This window comes from Gracilinanus agilis, chromosome 6 (genome assembly GCF_016433145.1).
Source record: "Gracilinanus agilis isolate LMUSP501 chromosome 6, AgileGrace, whole genome shotgun sequence".
NCBI lineage: Eukaryota > Metazoa > Chordata > Mammalia > Didelphimorphia > Didelphidae > Gracilinanus > Gracilinanus agilis.
In genome coordinates this window covers 35,294,942-35,317,558 of record NC_058135.1, presented here as the reverse complement: position 1 = coordinate 35,317,558, position 22,617 = coordinate 35,294,942, and the positions used below count along the sequence as shown (strand labels likewise).

General features: G+C 38.7%; 1 protein-coding gene across 1 annotated transcript in view; it reads left to right on the top strand.

Annotated features, from left to right (window-relative positions):
• The window catches only part of CNOT6L (CCR4-NOT transcription complex subunit 6 like), a 76,316-nt gene that overhangs the window by 5,152 nt on the left and 48,547 nt on the right, over positions 1-22,617 (top strand). The window contains 1 exon segment of the mRNA XM_044682169.1: positions 1-145. Coding sequence (XP_044538104.1) covers positions 1-145 — 145 coding nt within the window.

Sequence of the window (22,617 nt, the reverse complement as noted above, 5' to 3'; positions counted from 1 at the left end):
CCCCGCCGGCGGGCTGCCTGCATGTCTTGGCTGCCCTCAGCCCCGCCGCCCCCGCCGTCCCCGCCGCCGCCGCCGCGTCGCCTCCCCCGCTTGCCTCGCCGCCGCCGCCGCTGCCGCCGCCTGGAGCTCGGCGCGCTGAATGCAGGTGAGGCGGGGGTGGGGAAGCGAAGGGCCTCGGGGGCGGAGGGGGGCCGGAGGGGCCGCGGGGAGCGCGCGCGCGCCCCCGTGCCCGGCTCGGGGCTCCGCGCTCAAGACTGCTGGGCCGGCCCAGGCCGGGGGCAGCGCCCGTGAGTTTGTGCGTGTGGTCCTGTGTGCGTGCGTGTGTGCGCGTGTGCGGGGGCAGGGGGACGACGACTTGGCTTAGGGACTGAAGGAGGGAATGTGCGTGTTGGAAGATTATTGCGGGGTGCGGGGGGCCGAGGCTTCTCGCCTGTGCGTGGGTGTGTAATGGAGGCGTAGGCCTATTCACATTCTCTTCCCCCCGTGTGCGCGTATCTGTGCGTGTGTGTGCGTTGTGCGTGTGTGTGCGTTGTGCGTGTGCGCAGTTGTCTCCGGCCTCAGTTACGGGCTGCATTCGTCGTGGCAAACGTGTAAGCATATCTCTGGCTTATACACCCCCGACCCAGCCTCCCTCTCAGTCCTGGGAAGCAGGCCGGACCCCCGACCGCAGCGCGGCCTAACCGCCCGGGACTGCGCTGCGCGGGCCCGCCCACCCCTGGGGCGGAGGGCCCCGAGACACATCTCCTCCCCCAGCCCTGCACTCCAGAGGCAGAGAGTTTTTGCTTTAAACTCCTCGCCCCCGCGGGGGTTGGGTGGGTGGGGGGCGGCTTAGTGAAGCAGCGGAAAACCGAGAGAGCAGTCCAGCTTTCCTGAGATTGAATGGGGAACATTTTCCCCCAGGAGCCAACGCATCCCGGGGGAATGGAGAAATGGAGGGGGGCTTCCCCTAGTGAGAGGCGGGCCCGAGGACCACTCTGGAATGATGGAAGGGAAGATTCGGTGGGGGGGAGGTGATGGTTAGGATACTGCTGCCTTCTGCCTCCTAGGGGACGGAGGAGGGGAGGTGTCTCAGGCTGCTGGGGGCCAGCCCGCTCCCTGGGTACGTGGGAGAGCACAGGCCAGCTATTGGAGCGTTTGAGGGGAGCTTGGCCCAGGCACTGCTGCTTCTACAGGAAGTATGATGCTCCCTTACCGATTCTATTTTAATTATCTGGAATATTGTTCTCATGCTTTCAAGCTTTGTTACTTCTAATCCCTATTTGTTCACATTTGCCAGAATCTGAGTAACCGCCTTCACTTGCCCACTAAGTATTTTCTGAATGCTATTTTAATACTGCTTGTGTTAATCTTATAAGCAAAGTCTAATAAGAGAAAAACGCCACAAAAAACCCATTCATTTCAAATCCAAATATAAACGATTGGTATTTTTCTTAAAAAAAAAACTGATTTGTAGACGTGTGGTTACGATGAAAAAAATTTTTTTCTAGTGAGGTTGACTGACCTCTGTTTCCTCGGGCTGTATGGACTTAAAACTTCCTATAATCAGAGATTACATTCCTCAATCTTGGTATCACAAAATCCTGGTATCTCGGACAAGGGAGTTTTCTTTTAACTACTACCACAGACACATCACTTGTTCATACCCAGGACTTGTAGACAAAATATTGATGTGAGTAATAAAACACTTCTATTAGTAATTTTAGTGTGTTACTCTAGGTTACAAAACCCAGATAAAATAGTGGTCTTTTGTTTTAGAAAATTTTTCCTATCCTAATTAACATTTGCTAGTTATAGCTGAGTCATATTTTCTGAGTGTGGGAGGAGAGAGAAAACTGAACATAATAAGCATTTCTATAGATAGAGATCCTACTATGTGCCACACAGTGCTAAGCACTTCACAAATATGTTCTTTGATTCTCACAACAGCTCTTCAAATAGGTTTTGTATTATCTTCATTTTATAGTTGAGAAACTGAGGCAAAGAGAGGTGCAATTGTCTAGGCATTAAGTGTCTGAGTTAGGACTTAACTCCAGACTTAACTCTCCCCAATTCACTTTAGTGCCTGTTGCATACTAAGGACGCACATCAGTTTTAATTTATTAGATTGTGAAGTGGTAGAAATTTTAAGGGGGAAAAAACAAGATGTACAGTGTTAAGTAGCTGTAAAGTCATATTTAGAGTATCACATTTTTCTGAGAGTGTAACTTGTTTATAGAAGGCCCCGTGTATAGTATTTTAAACAAGTTTTTGGAGTCCTGTTTCTTAGTTTAACAAATTTCCTTTGTTTATGAAAATTTTTTATATCCTAAAGTTAGTTCTTTTAACTAGGACTTAGGTGTCCTTGAGGTCAAAAATAAGATGTTTATGAGTAGATGTGACCCACATAAACAGTATCTTTTTGGAGGTGGAGAATTCCTTAATATTTGATATAAAAGGATCTTGAGACCAAAGCATTTGAAAACTACCTGTAATGTAAAAGGACATGCTCTGAGATTTAATTGGCTTTGGAAACTCCAAGATGGGACAATTCCCTCTAACAATGCTGATCAGGCAACTTATTTTGAGACAATGGTCTGTATCTCTGAGAGGTTTAAGTGATTCCTCAGCCATTCAGCCAGTTTGTGTCAGGTTGCTCTAAAACCAGATATTTCACTATACAATGCTTTCTGATTAAAATAACAGAACTGAATTTATTTTTACATATTCATAAGGTACATTTGCACCAAGGAGAGAAATATATTATAGAAGGTAATCCCTTTAATTTGCTTTTACAGTCTCATTTTGATTTAGAAAATACTTGAAGATTTTGGTTTGTATTGAACATATACCATCATCCAGTCACCAGAGGCAGTTGGTGGTGAAGGTGGATTAGAGTACTGAGTCTGGAGTCAGGAATACCTGAGTTCAAATGTGACTTCAGACACTTAGAAATTGTATAACCTAGGGAGTAGATCTCTTACCCTCTTTTTCTTCAGTTTCCTCATTGTAAAATGAAGATAACAGCAGGGTAGTAGCGAAGATTAAATGAGATATTTGTAAAGTGCTTAGTACAATGCCCAAATATATACTAGTATCTAGTAAAAGCTTTTTCAACCTTTTTCTTTCCCTCTTTCTCTGCTTCATCAGGAATAATAAAAGTGACTTGTCCTTTTTTGTTATATTTAAACATAAAGAATGATATAGACATTAATAGTTCTTTAAGTTGTTAGAAATGCCCAATGGAATTAGCTGAATTTCTGGGGTCTACTTTTGTAATTGAACAACCCTGCTTTGGGGGGGGAGTATCGCGGGAGGAGAGAAAAAAGATTGAGTGTGGGGATAATGTAGGCATAAGTTTGGAATTGACATTTTCTGATAGTGATTTTCAAAACCAGGTGAGACTGCATCAACATTAACATTGGTTGATATTTTTGTTAATCCAGTAAAGCATTGAAATTTCAGCACATCATTTATGTATGCACATTTTGACTAGGACTGGAACACCTTTTGTTTATTATAAAATGCAAGATGTCAGGCTTCTGTTAAGTGATTTTTTTTCTAATTGACTAGAATACAGGTGTTAGAATGGGTTCTGAATTGAGAATCCTTACTCACCAAAAAATGTAACAAATGACCAAAAAATTTTGATTTTGCAATTAGTTGTATGTGAATGCAAGTCATTATTAAGTAAATTATTTCAATTATATTCTGTAAGTGTCTTTTTCCCCTTTCCAATTTTGGGTAGTACACTAGGTTTCAATTATTGTGAATTTAAAAATCAGAAATATTTTAAATTTTTGGAAAGGGAAATTTTTCTGAAACTTGTGAATGCTACCAAAGAAAACAGAAAAAAACAAAAAAATACTAGAAAAATGTCTTTAATTTTATAATGCTGATGTAATGAGAAATAGGAAGTGGGGTGGCATAACAAGAAAAAACATTGGAGTAGTCAGTTGCTCAGAAAACTAGAACCCTTTTATTCTGGAGGGTCACCATTTGAACCAGCTGGGTCACCTTAGGCCCGTGATTTTAAACCTATGGCACATGTACCAAAAAGGGCACGCATTGCCTGTCAGTTCAAAACCAGAAGGACTCTGCTGTTCCTCTCCCCCTTGCCATGTGCCTCCTGAGGATATGCCTCACTTCTCCTGCTCCTCTGCCTAGTGGCCAAATGGGAAGTGCTTTCTCTGGTTGGGGGGGTGGGGGTGGGGGAAGGCTCACATGCTGCATAAGGGTGTGATGCAGATAGCATCCCATTGAACCTGTAGTGAAGATGATCCCCATGGTGGGTTTGAAGAGGAGCTAGGTTTGAGGGGTGCATGGCATATAGCTGGAGGGGAGCAGAGTGCTAGGGCCATTTTCCTCCCCCTCTCCACTAGAGCCTCTCATCCCCCACCTCTCTGCCCAGGAGCCCAATGAGAGCATTTCCTCCCTCCCCTGTCTGGGGTAAGGGGTGGGGGACAGGGTTTGAGGTGGAGGGGACAGCACTTATTCCTCTGGGGAGGCTTTTTGAGGCAAGGTTCCCCATCACTGACACCATCAGTTACTTAAAATCTCTGAGGTTTAGTTTCTTTTAACTAGGAAATGGGTACCTGCTCTCCTGGCTGTAAGGATCAAATGGAGTCCTTGGAGATAATATAGTTCAGTAATTCTTTTAACATGATCTGGAGGTCCCCAAGACCTTTCAAGGGCATATGAGGTCAAAACTATTTTCTTAGTACTAGTGGTAATTATTAATATACCCCACATAAAACAAAGCCCCTTCCCTAAGAGGTTGGGGAGGAGAGTTTCCTCCATATTTAACAATGTAACAGGATTCTGAGTCCAAAAAGTATGAGAATTAACCATCTTATTTTGTAGATAATGAAACGGGTCCAGAGGAAGTAACACAAGATCATAGCCTTCTCTCTCATAGTAAGAGATTTGAACACTAGGTTTAATAGGACTTTAAATCCTACTACTTTTCTTGATGTGTATGTATTTGTGTGTTTTTTTAAACCCTTACCCTCCATCTTAAAATCAATACTATTTATTTCTAAGGCAGAAGGAACAGTAAGGGCTAGGTAATGGGGTTAAGTGACTTGCCCAGGATCACACAGGAAGAGTCTTAGGAGTAGATTTGAACACAGATCTTTCCATTTCTGGGCCTGGCTCTATCCACTGAGCCATCTAGCTGCTCTCAAGGACATGTATTGCTAAAAAAAACACAAATCAAAACCTGCCCAGTATTTAGTACTAATTACTTTTTCCTTATAAGTAGTTTTTAATGGAAATTTTTTTATCTCTGAAGAGTGAATTTTGGTTCTGAGAGATTTGAAAGACAATTGGATTGAACCTCTTAATTGGAAGTTGTACAAAATTATAGTTGTTTTGTAAGCTGTTTATTTTCTTGTAGCAACACATAGGTGAGAATTTTCTTTGTAGTTTCCTGGGCCCTGTCATCTCAGATAAGACTTTAGAATTAAGAAAATTTGGAATTTCAAATGTAAGGGTTCAGGCTTTTTTTCAGAGATACATAAAGCTTATGTTCTTTTGCTTGTAAGAGCACAAATCTTTGAGTACTGTGTTAATTTGGGATTGATCTTTTCAACTGTTGGTATTTGTGGCTGTGCTGTTACCATTCTAAAATAGCAGCCTTTAGGTCTCATAATAGGACATTTTGAAAAAGAGCAGATAAAAATATAACAAACATTACTTGAATATCTATATTCTCTTACCATCTCCTTCACCTCCCCCTCATTCATCGAATACTATCATAGTTCAAAAGGTTGCAATTGTCTGCCTTTTCAGTCTTGTCCCACTGAACAAGGCCACACAACTAGCAAGAGTTTTGAGTTAGGAGTCAGGTCTTCCTGATATCCAGCCTGGCATTCTTAAGACCAGCCCTGCTTTTGCTGGTTTTCAATTATGTCAGACTTCATTTGACCTCATTTAAGGCTTTCTTGGCAAAGAAATTGGAATAGCTTGCCATTTCCTTTTCCAGTTCATTTTCGAGATGAAGAAACTGAGGCCAGTAGCTAGTCTGAGGTCAAATTTGAACCCAGGACCTCCTGTCTCTGGGCCTGACTCTCAATCCACTGAGCCACCCAGCTGCCTCCATGAGACTGTTAGTCTTGATAATATAATAGTTATAACTAAGGGGATGTAGTTAGAAAAGGGGGGGCATGGATAGGAGAGAAATTAGTTGGGATCTAGAATTAGGAAGCTTGAGCTAGGTGGCTCAGTGGGTTAGAATCCCTGGGCCAAAGTCTGGAAGAGTTGTCCAAGGGCAGCATATAATGGGATTGAACAACAATAAAGCTCCAGACCCTCCCCTCCCCCCAAGCTTTTTACCACCATAGGTTGTATCCTTAGGGGCAAGAAGGGTGTACTAGGGAGGGATGAAGTCCCTAAGTTCTCAAGGATAGGTTTGATACGTGCCTTCTGATTAGTGTTTATGAATTTAGTTTTATTTTTTAAACTTTCTCTCTTAGTAACACCTCTTAAGACAAAAGGGCAAGGGCTAGGCAAAACCAGCCCAGGTTCACTCTTCTAGGAAGTGTTTGAGGCCAGATTTGAATCTAGGTCCTCCCAACTCCAGGCCTGCTGCTCTATCCACTCGGCCATCTAACTGCCCCATGAATTTACTTTGTATAATTTGATGAATACTTTGTATTTATTTGTACAAGTTCTGTGTGACCCTGGGCAAGTCACTTAACCCCCATTGCATAGCCCTTACTGCTCTATTGCCTTGGAAAACAGTATTGATACTAAGACTAAAGGTATGGATTAAAAAAAAAAAAGGAATAAATGAGTCAGAAGACTTTGGTTCATATCCAGTCTGTCTTTTTTACTAACCCTTACCTTCCATCTTGGAGTCAATACTGTGTATTGGCTCCAAGGCAGAAGAGTGGTAAGGGTAGGCAATGGGGGTCAAGTGACTTGCCCAGGGTCACACAGCTGGGAAGTGTCTGAGGTCAAATTTGAACCTAGGACCTCCAGTCTCCAGGCCTGACTCTCAATCCACTGAGCTACCCAGTTGTCCCCTGCCAGTGAGTCTTTTTTAAATGCTTCCTATATGTCAGGTGGTACAATGCCAAGTGGGGATACAAAGAAAGTGAGAAGACAGTTCCTAACCTCAAGGAGTTCACAATTTAATGGAGTAGACAATGTGCAAACAAGTTAGGTATAGAATAAATAGAAAGTAGGCACTAGAATTGCCAGGAGTTGGGGGGCAAAAGTCCTGCAGAAAATGAGATCTTTATCTGGGACTTTACTCAGGAGGTAGAAATGTAGAAGAGCATTGTAGGCATGGGAGACAGTCAGTGAAAATGCCTGGAGCTAAGATTTAGAGTCTTGGGAACAGCAAGGAGAGGCCACTGTGTCACTCCTTTGAAGAGTATGTAAGGGGTGAGAAGACTGGAAAAGATGATGGGGATGAGGTCCAAACAGGATGGGATTAGAGAGCCTCTGGAGTTTATCGAATAGGGGTAGGGGGAATGAGGTTGTGACATGGTCAGATATTTGTTTTAGGAAAATTACTTTGCCAACCAGGATGGGCTAGAGTGGGGAAAGACCAACCAGCAATCCGTTTCAGAAGGCCAGGTGTGAGGTGGTTTGTCTACACCAACGCTGTGGCAGCATTTATTAGAACAGAAGGGGCATATTCCAGAGATGTTGCAAAGGTGAAATCCATAGGCCTTGGCAATACTTAGGAAGAAGAGAGAGGATGTGTTCAGGCTGGTGGGTTTTGAGCCTGAGTGACTTAAGTGTGGTGGTCCCATCTACAGAAATAGGGGTAGGGAAGTTTCTGGGGCGGGCAGCTGGGCGCTCGGTGGCTCAGTGGATTGAGAGCCAGGCCTAGAGATGGGTTCAAATGTGGTCTCAGATACTTCCCAGCTGTCACTTGACCTCCATTGCCTAGCTCTTAAAACTCTTTGCCTTGGAACCAATACAGAGTAGGTAAGGGTTAAAAGAAGAAATAGGGAAGTTTGGAAGTGGGAGAAAGTTGGGTGGAGAGAGAATAAGTTTAGTTTTGGACATTCTGGGTTTAAGATTTATATAATAAAGGGAGATGTGAGCCTGTGGGTCTGGAAGGAAGCTAGCTCTGGGACTCCTCAGATCACCAAATGAAGTAGTATAGAGGGAGAAGAGGGCATGTGGAAAAGCCTACCATTAAACCTATAAAGGGAGACTGAACAGGAATGATTAGATATATAGGAGAACCAGGAAAGATTAAGTGTCTCAAATAGAATAACTATGAGAAGGGCAAGTAGAGGTATAGTGGATAGAGTTCCTGTCTAGAAATTAAGAAGACTTCATCTTCTCTAGTACCTTGCCTTAGACACTTCCTAGCTTTGTGATCCTGGGAAGGTCTAATTGTTGACCTCAATTTCCTTGTCTGTAAAATGAGTAGAAGAAAATGGCACACAACTCAGTATCTTTGCCAAGAAACTCCAAATGGGGTCACAAAGTCTGAAAAGAGGTCAAGAAGAATGAAGACTGAGAAAAAGCAGTGCGTTTGGACAAGTTACTTAACTCCTAATTTCAATTTCTCATCTATAAAAATTAGGAATTAGCCAGATGATCTGAAGTTCTTTTTCCCCCACTGCCTTTACATCTCTGGCTCCTATTAAAAGTCTTTATTGTACAGTCAATAGATGTTTGTTCAGTGACCTTTAATTAGAAGTACAGAAAATGATAAAATAAAACATGAGAGGTAGGTATTAAGTTCAAAATGGCAGGGGAAAGTAAAGGAATTGTATTAGACAAGGAAGACTGTAAAAATACGAGCTTTTAAGTCATGTCATCCTGGGTTGGAGGAAAGGAAAGAAGGGCAGGAGACATGGAAGAAAAACGTGATGGATGGATGTATGGGAGACAAACTGAACTTGTTGCTGTAGGAGGGCTGGGTTGTGGAGTAATTAGCTAATTAAGATGGTGATCTGGAAAAGCCTGGGCATTTGATAAGCTGTTTTAGCTTCTTATATTGGGGAAATAAAGGAAAAAGAGCAGTAAGGAACATCTGGTTATGGATGGACAAGATGGAGAATAGAGCAGCTTACCTGTTAAAGCAATCTAGGTGAGGGGAGATTAGTTCCATGAGTTTTGTTTTTAATTCTTTTAAAAGTTAAAAATTCCCCCCTACTCTTTGGTATCTCTCCCTTTTAAAGCCTCAGTCATTTTTTTTTTTAAAACCTTACCTTCCATCTTGGAGCCAATACATAGTGTATTGACTCCAAGGCAGGAGTGGTAAGGGCTAGGCAATGGGGGTTAAGTGACTTGCCCAGGGCCACACAGCTGGGAAGTGTCTGAGGTCAGATTTGAACCCAGGACCTCCTGTCTCTGGGCCTGGCTCTCAATTCACTGAGCTACCCAGCTGCCCCCTCAGTCATTTCTTAATAAAGCATTGGACTTCCTCCTTACTTAGTAGCCCAGTGTGACCCTGGGCAGGCAATTTAAGCTCTAATAGCCTCAGTTTTCCCTTCCTGTAAAGTAGGAATAATAATAGCACCTCACAGATAGATTGTGGGAGAATCAAATGACATAAAATGTACAAAATTTTGCAAACCTTAAAGATGCTGTTAGCTGTTACTAATTGATGATATTACTAATAGACAACTCTCACTGAAACCTCCCTTGAAACAAAGAAAAGTAGGAAGAGAGGAAAATAGATTTTTATTAAGTGCCTACTGACAGACAAACTAGGTAGTGAAGTAGATAATGAGTGCTAGCCCCCAAAGTAGGAAAGATTCATCTTTAATTCACATCTGGCCTTGGGTACTGTGTGAACCTGGGCAAGTCACTTAACCCGGTTTCCTCCTGTAAAATGAGCCGGAGAAGGAAGTGACAAACCTGTATCTTTGCAAAAAAAAAAAAAAATTCAAAATGGGGTCAGGAGTCAGGACAGAAAAATAACTAAATAACAATAAAGAGCACTTAAGTAACTCATTCCTTGGAATTCCTTGAACATTACACAAATATCACTCTTTAGCCTCACCACAACTATACTGTTATCTCCATTTTACACTTGAGGAAACTGAGGCAAGCAAATTGAGTAAGTTGTACAGGGCAACACAGCTAATAAAATGTGGTCTGCTTGAACTTCCTGACTCCAGCCCGCCACACTTTATTCATTGGACAACCTTGCTGCCTTTAAAAAACTTGACAAAGCAACCACATTTGGTAGCATATGGAACATTCTCTACCTGTAAACCTGTAATCCTGTGAAGATGGGATTAATCCTGCCCCGCCCACTTCTAGATTTAATCACCAAAAGTGTAAATCTTCAAGTCTGTGACCCATGTGTTGCTAGAGCAAGGAATCAGAATTGACTGGCTATCCCCTGGACAGTCCTAAGCAAAGCCTTTGTTGTAATTGGTACACATGAAATGGGAGGAAGGCACAGGAAGTGACAAAAGGAATGGTCTTAATAAATTGCAAGGACATCCTGGAGCTCTCTCTTTGGCCTTGAACTGGACCTGGAGGAACTCTGGCTGAGACCTTGGACTTTGGTGTGACTTCTTAAATCTCCCTTAGAACTACCATGTGGTGAATGAAAAAAAGGCTGACTCCCTTCCTTAGCTTCCCTGGAGGGGCCCTTGATTGGGAGGAGGCCTTATGGCTAAAACCCTCTTTAAAACTGACTTTTAGGCTCTCTGGCTGGGGCCTTTCGGGCCAGTAAAACTAAGATTTGAACACACAACCTGGTTCGTTAAGCTTAGATCTCTTACTCTGTCCTCTTCTCATTTCTCTACTTTCACTTTCCTATATTTTATAAATAAATTGCTAAAAAAACCATTTGAAATTGATATTCAATTCCTGGCAACCACCCTTTTTTAATATTCAGTCCAACCATAATTTTCCCCCTTTACAATCCCTTGTTTTCCTATAGACAGAAGTTAAAATGTGCTTCTCCCAAACCCGTACTGTTTATGTCAATTAGAACATTCAGCCTTTTAAATGGGGTTTTCATTTACATTACTGAAGTTACTTTTGGTTTTCATATTCCCCCATCCCTGGCATTTATACTTTTGGTGTCATTTAGCCATTGTTTGTTGATTGGTGGCTTTTTTTTGTTCTGCTTTCTTCTGTTTATCATAGGATCATAGATTTAGAGATACAAGGATTTTACTCCTTCATTTACATCTGAAGGATTTATTTCTATGTCAGTGTCATTCTCATTATTTCATATATTGAGAATGTTAGTATATATAAATAAATCCTTTGTTGATGACCTCTTAGAGAAATATACTCTTTAGGTGGACCACAAGGTCAAATTTATCAGTTCTCCCCCCCCTCCTCACCCCCACCCCCCATTTCCCCCATTTCCTGTTAAAATATGCCCCCTTCCTTGAAGGTAAGCAATTTGATCTAGGTTACTCATGTAAAACATTTCCATATTGTGTTACAGAAGTAGATATATCCAGGGAAAAAATGAAAAAGGTGAAAAATACTATGCCCCAATCTGCATATTATATCAATTCTTTTCTCTGAGGATGGAATTATCTTGGATCATTGTAATTGCTGAGAAAATATAGCTAAGACATTCCATACTTATTTGGAGAATGACTAATTTCTTTATATATTTGAGAAATGAGGTCATTACCAAAGATAAAAAATTTTCCCCAGTTTTCTGCTTTCCTTTTAATATTTGTTGCATTGATTTTGCTTTTTATTAATAATCAAAATAGTCCATTTATATCTTATACTCTTATGTGCATGTTGGCAAACCTATGGCATGCATGCTGGTGCTGTCCATTGGAGCCCAGCAACCCAATGGGAACACTTCCTCCCTCCCCTGGCTGCAGTAAGGAGGGGAGTGCACCTCACATACGGCTGAGGGTTGTTGTGTTTTGGGCACTTGGTCTCTAAAAGGTTTGCTATTACTGCTGTTATTTGGTGATAAATTCTTCATTTATCCATTGATCTGTTGTGTAACCTATTCCATGCTCCCTTAATTTGTTTATCTTGGTTTATGGTATGAGATGTTGGTTTTTTCCTCTAGTTTCTGCTAAACTGTTTTTCCAGTTTTCATACTGTTGCCATATGGTCTTCCAGTGGTTTGAGTTATCAAACAATAGATTAACATGATTAATGTATGTTATAGCTACCACCATTTCTTAGCCAGCACCAGATTGTTCTGATGATTACCACTTTGTAATACAATTTGAGATTAACCTAGCCTCCTTTCCTTCACATTTAAAAAAGATGATCTTTTTGATTTTATGTTATTTTTTTAGCTCTATGAAATAAATTCCATAGTTTAATATGGCACTAAGAATCGTCATTTTTCTTTTGTTGGTTTGGCCTTACCACAAGCAATTGATATTTTTTTCCCAGTTTAAATATGACTGTAAAAGGGGTTTTGTAATTGTGTTCTCATTATAATTCCTGGATTTATCTTGGCAGATAAATCCTCCCCACCCCAGGTTTTTAATATTGTCTATAGTTATTTTAAATAGAATTTTCCTATCTTGCTGTTGCTGGACTGGTAATATGTAGAAATATGGGTTTATTTTACAGCTTGCAAGTTGTTAATTAATTGCTCTGATTAGCTCTTTGGTTGATTCTCTTAAGTGTAATTCTGTAATCGCCCATTCTCATTCTTTCAGTTAATTTATTGCCATAACTGGAATTTCTAGTACAATATTGAATAATGGTGATAATGGACATCCTTATTTCCCCCTTATCTTAACTGGGAAAACTTCTAGCTTATCCCAGTAGTGATAATGCTTGTTAATGAGTTTTAGGTAGATAATACTTATTTTAAGGAAAGCTCCATTTTCCCATGCTCTGTAGTGTTTTTAGTGGAAATCGATGTTGTATTTTGTAAAAATCTTTCTCTCTTGAGATAATAATTTTTATTTTTTTTATTGACAAGGTCAATTAGGCTGATAGTTTAATACTGAACTATTTCTGGAATAAATCCTTTGTGGTCAATAATGTGTGATCTTTGTCATTGCTGTAATGTCCTTGATATTTTAATGATTTGCATCAACATTAGAGAAATTGATCTATAGTTTTGTTTTATCTCTTTCTGGTTTAGGTATCAACACCATATTGGCCAAAATAACTCCTAATAATTGCTTTGATTTCCTCTTCATTGATGGTGAAATTGCTCTTTATTTTTGATACTGGCGATTATATTTTTAATCAAATTAACCCATAGTTTATTTTATTTTTTCTTTTATAAAGCTAGTTCCTAGTCTTGTTCAAATTTTTTTTTTAAGTGCCATAGGCTAGGCTGTGCCACCTAATTGTCTTCTGGTTTTCTTTCAATTTTAAAAGTAGATTTTAAAGAACAAAGTATTCTTTGATTTTCAGGATGGTGTTTAATTGATTTTGGTGTTTAATTTATTTCAATCTGTTTCTTTTTAAATTATTAATATTTATATTTTAGAAAAGTTAACATGGTTACATGATTATGCTCTTACTTCCCCTTCACCCCCCCCCCCCCCCAGATCCCCCGCTCCCCTGGCAGATATGCATTTCCACTGGTTTTAACGTGTCATTAATCAAGACCTATTTCCAAATTGTTGATAATTGCATTGGTATGGTACTTTCGATCCCCATCATCATGGGTCATCAACCCATGTATTCAAGCAGTTGATTTTCTTCTGTGTTTCTTCTCCTGCAGTTCTTCCTCTGAATGTGGGTAGCGTTCTTTACCATAAGTTCCTCACAACTGTCCTGTGTCATTGCATTGCTGCTAGTACAGAAGACCATTACATTCGATTTTACCATAGTATATCAGTCTCTGTGTACAGTGTTCTTCTGGCTCTGCTCCTTTCACTCTGCATCCTGGAGTTCTTTCCAGTTCACATGGAATTCCTCTAGTTTATTATTCCTTTGAGCACAATGGTATTCCATCACCAGCATATACTTTCAGTCTGTTTTAATTTGATATAAACATTTAGAGATAAAATTTCCCCAAGTGTATTAGCTTTAGCTGTGTTATATACATTTTGGTATATTGTCTCATTGTTGTCATTTTCTTTAATGACATTGATTACTTCTATGATTTTGTTCTTTGATTCACTCATTCCTTCAAATTAGATTATTTAGTTTCTAATTAATTTATAATGTCCTTCCATAGCTCTTTGGTGAATGTGATTTTTATTGTTATGATCTGGAAAAGATGCATTTAGTACTTATGGTTTTGGTTGTGAGGTTTTTATACCCTAATAAATGGTCAGTTTTTGTAGACCCCATGTACTACTGAGGCAAAAAAGGTGTATTCCTTCCTGTTCCCTTTCAATTTTCTGCTAATTTGTTATATCTAACTTTTCTAAGATTCTATTCGTCTTCCTTGTTTGTTTTCATCTGTGACTGTGTTTCTTCCTTGTCCTCCTGATTATGAATATCAGGGTAGTTTTTCTTGATAATTTCTAATAATGATATCCAGGCTATTTTTTTTATCATAGCTTTCAGGTAGTCCAATTCTTGAATTATTCTGAATCTATTTTCTGGGTCAGTTTTTCTTCTATTTTAAAAAAATTTGTTTCTTGATGACTCAGGATCTCTCTATAGTCTCATAGTTTCTACATGCCCAATTCTAATTTTGAAGGCCTTGATTTTCTTTATCAATTTTGTCCTACCATTTACAGTTGGCCAATTCTGCTTTTAAGATGTTTTCTTCCATGCCATTTTTCTACACATTTTCATTTTTTTTTGGTGCTTCATTTACCAAACTGTTGATTCCCCCACCCATGGCCAACGCACATTTCCACTGGTTGTAACAAGTGTCCTTGTTCAGGGTCTATTTCCCATTCATGTCCTCCTCAGTCCATGCATTCAAGCAATTGTTTATCTTATGTTTTCTCTCCTGCAGTCCTTCCTCTGAATGTGGGTAGCATCTTTACCATAAATCCCTCAGAGCTGTCTTGTGTCATTGCAGTGCTGCTGGTGCAGGAGCCCATTACATTTGATTTTACCATAGTATATCAGTCTCTGTGTACAATGTTCTTCTGGCTCTGCTCCTTTCGCTCTGCATCACTTCCTGGAGGTCTCTCCAATTTGCATGGAATTCCTCCAGTTTATTATTCCTTTTGGCACAATATTCCATCACCCGCATATGCCACAGTTTGTTCAGCCATTCCCCAATTGAAGGACATCCCCTCATTTTCCAGGTTTTTGCCACTACAAAAAGCGCAGCTATAAATATTTTCGTACAAGTCTGTTTATCTATGATCTCTTTGGGGGTACAAACCCAGGAATGGTATGGCTGGATCAAAGGGCAGGCAGTCTTATAGCCCTTTGGGCATAGTTCCAAATTGCCAGCCAGAATGGCAGGATCATTTCACAACTCCACCAGCAATGCATCAATGTCCCGATTTTGCCACATCCCCTCCAACATTCATTACTCTCCCCTTCTTTCATTTTAGCCAATCTGCTAGGTGTGAGGTGATACCTCAGAGTTGTTTTGATTTGCATTTCTCTAATTATTAGAGATTTAGAACATCATTTTTCTTTTGAGACTTGAAGTAGATGTCTGGCATTGTTTTCTTCTGAGTTAATGTTTTTTATCTTTCCTGTCATCACAGTAACTTTATCTGGGCAGGTTCTTTTTTTTTTTTTTTTTTTTTTTTTTTTTTTTTTTTTTTTTTTTTTTTGTAGTTTATTCCTGACTTTTAAGTGTTTCCTAAAGTTTAGCTCTGCTCCTGAGATGGAGGGGACACTATCCCAAGGTTTTGTTGAGTTCAAGAGTCTGGGTGGGTGGCTTAGTTTGTGGAAGCTTGCCACTGGCTTGCTTGGATGCCTACTGCTTTGGACCATGCTCCCCTCCTACCCCAGTGAGATTGACATTTCCTGTGTATTTTTTAAGTTGCCTTTGGTGAAAAAATTGTTTGACTCCATCTATTGTTCCAGAATTTATTTGGAGGCTTTAACTTTTTTTTTCCAGATTACATATTGATAAAATTTTTGATAAATCATTTTCTGATATTTTGTGATCAGAGTTCTCTCATTCCCTCCCACTCACCCTTCCTTCAGAAGATGGCAGATAATATGATATAGGTTGTACACAAGTTATACATGTCCATGTTGTGAAAGAGGACACATTAGTTAGAGAAAAAATCATGGAGTAAATAAAATGAAGAATGGCATGCTTCAGGCCTTGTTTGTCATGAGTACCATGGAGTTGTCCTGGATCCCTGCATTGCTGATAATAGTCATTCATAGTTGATCATTGAATATTATTGCTGTTGCTGTGTACAATGTTCTTCTGGTTCTATTTACTTCATTTTGTATCACCTCACAAAAATCCAAGTGTTGTTTTTTTCTGTGATTGTCTTGTTTATCATTTCTTATAGGACAATAGTATTCCATTACAATCATATACCACAACTTCTTCAACCATTCCCCAATTGATGGACATCCTCCTTCAAATTCCAGTTCTTTATTTTCACAAAAAGGAACTGCTATAGGTATTTTTGTAGAAATAGGTCCTTTCTTTAGGATACTTACCTAGTGTTGGAATTGCTGGATCAAAAGGTATACATAGTTTTGTGGCTTTTTGGGTAGAGTTCCAGATTGCTCTCCAGAATGGTTGTATATGTTCACAGTTATACCAGCAATTATTATTAAATATTAGTATCCCACTTTCCTTTCAACATTTTATCATTTTTCTTTTTTGGTACCACAGGGTTTTAATTTGCATTCCCCTTAATAATGATCTTAGAGCATTTTTTTCTTGTGACTAAAGATAGTTTTAATTTTTCCATCTAGGAATTTGCCTGTTCATATCCATTGCCCATTTGCCAATTGGAGAATGTTTTGCATTCTTAAAAAATTTGGGGGAGATTTTAAAAGTCCCTACTTTATTCTGCCATCTTGGCTCCCCAAGGAACTTGATTGGAAATAATTTGAAGTTTTCCAGAAAGTTTGGATCAATTTGTAGCTCTATCAAAAGTATATAACTGTTCTTGATTTCTTAAAGTTTCTCCAGATTGTTGGGTTTTGATTTGCATTTTTAGTGATTTGCAGAATTTTTTTTCTTGTGCTTGTTGATCACTAATTTTTTATTCTGAAAATTTATCTCCTATGACAATGTATGTATTGACAAAATCTTGGCTACAGAATTGGAAAGGAGCAAAACTGAAATGCTGAGGAAAAGAATTGCCAGGAAATTCCAAATTAAATCTACTATTAAGAATCTTGTGAGTTAATTTTCTTTCTTTTTTTTTTTTAAACCTTCCCTTCCCTCTTGGAGTCAATACTGTGTATTGGTTCCAGGGCAGAAGAGTGATAAGGGCTAGGCAATGGAGGTCAAGTGACTTGCCCAGGGTTGTCACACAGCTGAGAAGTGTCTGAGGCCAGATTTGAACCTAGGACTCCCATCTCTAGACCTGGCTCTCAATCTACTGAGCTACCCAGCTTGCCCCAATGTGGGTTAATTTTCTAATGTTAAAAGCCATGTTTTATAATTTGAGGCTATATAAGTTTATACATCAACTTAACAAAAATGGAATGCAAGTTATTTGGGAAAGGAATTCTTTGTTTATGAACAAGTTGGATAGATATCCTTTGATCATTCTTGATATTTGTCATTAATACTCAACACCAAGTGTTACCTTTCCTGACAGTATATCAGAAGTTTTATGGAGCAGGTAAAACTTGAGGTGTATCTTGAAGCACATATTTGACATTTTGTACAGTGTTCATATCAGCATCAATTAGCTCTGAGCACCCAGTTTATTAAATAAAGAAGATCCTTTCCCAGTAAGATTCTACTCATCTCTATCAAAATCTCTAATCTCATAAGCTTCAAGATTCTTGACTGGACAATTTATCAACAGTGTAAACAAAACAGAATAAATAATCATTTATTATTTTAGCTGTAAGAAAGATCAAAGTCAGTTACGGATATCACTAAGCCTGCTGACTCAATTGCTGTCTCAATTTTGAATACACACTTCTCTTAAGTTGTCATCAGGAATATTTTTTGCATCTTTGCAAAATGGTTTCTCAAGAATTTCTCAATCCTTTTCTACCATTTCAGTCTTTCCAGCCAACATAATTAATTGACAAAATTTCTATTTCTTCTTTAATGATTCAATAATAATGTCTTTCTGAGAGACTGTTGAAGCTGGCATCACATTTTCACTTCATGACCAAACATTTTAAGCCTCCTAAAAGTGGTTTGTGATACATTAAATCAACATTAACATTTACAATAAACATAGCAACACAAAGCACCATTTTACAGGATGCTTCAAGCAAGAAAAAGGCTTTGACAATGATGATGATAGTATTAATAATTCTGTAAGGGGGAGGCAGCTAGGTAGCTCAGTGGATTGACCCCCATTGCCCACTCTTACCATTTCCACACAGAAGTTAAGGGTTTAAAAATGTAAATAATAATGATAATAATAATTCTGTAAGTTTGAATCAACTTTAGTACTCATTACTACCCTCTCTTCTGAATTCCAAAACCTTTTTTTAAGGTAGAGACTCAGAATAGACATCTTATTTTCTACTCTGCTGTACCACCATGACCTTGTATTCAATACTATGGCTAATTTTAACTTCCTTTGGTGTATTGCAGTGATTCCCAAAGTGGGCGCCACCGCCCCTGGTGGGTGCTGCAGCGATCCAGGGGGTGGTGGTGATGGCCACAGGTGCATTTGGGGGCGGTGAATAACTGTAAGGGGGTAGTGATAGTATGTGACGGGGCACTAAGTAATATTTTTTCTGGAAAGGGGGCGGTAGGCCAAAAAAGTTTGGGAACCACTGGTGTATTGCCTTCCTCAATTGGATTGTAAGCACCTGGAGTATATATAGGAAATGTTTCCTATTTGAATCCCTAACTTTTGGCACAATGACTGGCACCAAGAATAAACTTAATGAAAGTCCTTTGAATATTAACTAAAATACATAAAATATGAAGTGACATCACATCAGTGATCACTTTCCCAACAGTTTAATAATTAAACTAATTATAGGTTGTTTAGTTCTACATTTGTTTCCTGTTGACTTTTTAAATCTGTACCTTTGTTGCTTGATGGTTTAAATCAAAACCAGCACTCTCCCTTTTAAAATTCTTTATTTTTTATATTCATGTAAAAATTCTTGAGTTCCAAATTTATCTCCTCCAAACCTTTTACCTATTGTGAAAGCAAAGAAATATGATACCAATTATACTTGTGAAATATTGCGAAGCACTTCCATGTTAGCCATGTTAACAAAAGGCAAGAAAAAACATTTTTATTGAATAAAATATTGAATAAAAAAAATTTTTATTCAAATTTAATCACTTCTTTATCTGGAGGTGGCTAGCATTTTTTATCATAAGTTCTTTGGAACTGACTGATTCAACTCTTTAATAGTCTTGTAAAATTTTCATTCCTAGAATCAGAACTTGATTTGTTTTGACATTTTTAACTTTTAAAAAATAATTTTGACAATTTTTTAGAATATATTTGTCACTGTCCTAACACATTTCCTCTCCCCCAAGTAAATGCACTCTTAATACAAATTATAGTAAAGGAAAAAAGAAAGACTATTGGCCACATCTGAGCATCTGTATCTGAGTCTATAGCTTTAATCCATTTTTTCTTTACTAAGCCCCCAATTTTTTTTTATTTTACTGAGCCAAAAATGTTTTACCCTTCAGTTACTACTGCATATGCCAAAGAGTTATGAACTTTTTTTTTTTTTTGGGTCACATAATCCTGGTGTGGGGAGGGGACTGGTAAACATCCACGGAGGACTAGCTAAACAAAGCGACATATGAACTTAATGGGATTTCATATCACCGAAAGAAATAAATGAATATAAAAGATTCTGAGAAATGGAAAAAGTAATATGAACTGAGCAGAACCAGAACAATTTACTCAAAACTATAATAGGAGAGGAAAAAAACAAAGAACTTGTGGTTCCTTTGTTCCTGACCTGTATTAAAGAGTATCTATAGTTTTAGTTGACTCTTGGCTATAATTTCAAAATGGTTTTCTAGAACAATTTTCAGTAGTATACTTGTCTATCTTCTACCAACTTCTCCTCCTCCTCTCCCCCCCTCCCCTTCTCCCTTCTTAAAAGAAAAAAAAATTTTAAGCCCTTACCTTCCATCTTGGAGTCAATACTGTGTATTGGCTCCAAGGCAGAAGAGTGGTAAGGGCTAGGCAATGGGGGTTAAGTGACTTGCCCAGGGTCACACAGCCAGGAAGTGTCTGAGGCCAGATTTGAATCTAGGACCTCCTGTCTCTAGGCCTGGCCCTCAATCCACTGAGCCACCCTTCTACCAACTTCTAAATCCGTTATTTTTTCCTTTTGTCATCTTTGGTAACATAATGATTGTTAAATGAAAACTTAAAATTTTGATTTTACTTTAGTGATTTGGAGCATTTTTTGCTTGAAAAAATAAGCTCTTTCTAATGGTTGATCATTATATCTAAATGGACTCATCAATTTTTTAAATATCTTGGATAGTAGATCTTTATCATAAGTTTGAAGTTTTTCCTAATAATTTCCCTGATTATAACTGCACTTAATTTGCTTGTGCAGAACATTTTCAATTTTTTAGAGTCTAAATGGTTCATTTTCACTCTTGATCATTTTTATCTCCCATTTAGGTAAAGATTCTTTTCCTTGCCATAGTTGTGAAAGATAACTTTCTTTGTCTTCTAATTTTTAAGTGCTAAAACTTTGTAAGTATTATCTCATTAGATCCTATCAACACGCCTGGGAGGTCATCTTTCATACTGCAGGACCAAAATGACATTATTATGGGTGATTTTGACTTGCTCATAAATTGAATTTAAGTGAGGCAGAGTTAGTTGCACAAAGTCATCAGCCTTACACTCTATTCCAGAGTCATCCAAATCTTGTGGCAAGACAACACAAGATGACTGGAGATGGCTCAGAAGGCGGTGACCTTGGCATTTTCAGCGTCTGACAAAGCTCCAAGTTCTCTACTGTGTCTACTTCTGCCTACGAACATGTTATTCTCATCTGCTCATTTTGCTAGGGGAAATCTTCCCATACCTGGTCTAGATACTCTACCCCCACCCCCAACTCCTGTGGAATTGAGACCCTTTGGTAATCATCCACATGATTTAGCCTGTCTGCAGAGACACTGGGGCGTGGCTGCTTTGGATCCAGAGGTGGGTACCAAAGGAGGATGAGCAGTCCTGAAAATGGCTCAGTAAACCCTCACACCAGAGGAACACCTGTATACCCCAATACTAGGAGGTAGATGCTATTATGAACCCCATTTTACAGTTGTGGAAACTGAGGCAATTGGCGGTTCTGACTTGCCCAGGTCAAACTGGTAATTATAAATGTTTATTGATTAAAATGTCTTTGAGTACAGATTTCTATCTACTTCACCATCAGCTAGCTAATGAGATGTTTAGGTGGTGCCAAGACCATGAGTTAAGAAGTCTGAGTTTTGAGGATTTTAAGTGACTAAATTTTTTTGGGGGGGGGTGGTGGGGTGGACTCTATTTAAATAATTAAGAGTGTTTTTGCATGGTTACAAGATTCATGTTCTTTCCTTCCCTTCCCCTCCACTCCCACCCCCTCCAATTGCCAATGAGCAGTTTCACTGGGTTTTAAGTATGTCATTGATCAAGACCTATTTCCATATTATTGATATTTGCACTAGGGTGCTCTTTTAGAGTCAATATCCCCATCAGCCCACATGATCAGGCAGTTTTTCTTTGTTTCTACTCCCAGAGTTCTTCTGAATGTGGATAGTGTTCTTTCTCATAAGTGCCTCAGAGTTGTCCTGGATAAGAAGTCTGAGTTTTTATCAGTTTATATACATACCCTGGTATTTTATTGAATTTAGTTTCACTTGATTTTTAAATGACTAAGGTACTCCATATATAACCATTATATTATCTCTAAATAGTGGTACTTTTGTTTCCTATTTGACCATTTGTATTTTTAAAAAGCCCGTGTTTCCAAAACTAATAATGGTGATGATGGCCTGTCTTTCAGATCCTAATCTTAATGACAAGACCCTCTATTTCTCCATGTTATAGATCATTCTAGTTCTTGGATTTTGATTAATGAGGAAATGTTTTGCTAGTGGTTTGTATTTAATTTTATTGACATCTTCTTCCTCTTGTCCAGGTTTGAGGTGAAAGGACCTCATTCCATTACTAATTATCACAGATTTTGACCTGCTCCTTTTTTCGCCTTGCACAGATGTTACCTAGTAGGTAGCTTGGAAGCTTCTATTCTCTCAGAGGGTCACTATATTGGTGCTAGACTAAGATTGGCTGCTGCAACTCCTAACTAAAGCAACCTATCAATCAACCTCAGCTTCCAAAGTTGTAGGGATCATAACCATGAACTACTATGCTTAATTTTTTTAAATATAAATGAGTAAAATGTGTTATAACCTGTTGGCTAATATTTTTACATTAACGTTTATTAGATATTGTTTTATAGTTTACTTTCTTCCTTATGCCTTCCTATAGTTTCTATGTCAAGAATATATTTAAAGAATTTGGAAAGATTTCTTTATTATTGCACACAATTTATATAGTATTTGAATTAAGTATTTCTTTAAAAATGTTTCTAGGCTTTTTTTCATCCATCAAGTCACAGTAATTTTTTAAAACCATTTCTTAGAATCAAAGTGTATTGCTTCCAAGACAGAAGACTGGTAATGAGGATTAAGTGATTTTGCCCAGAGTGACAAAACTA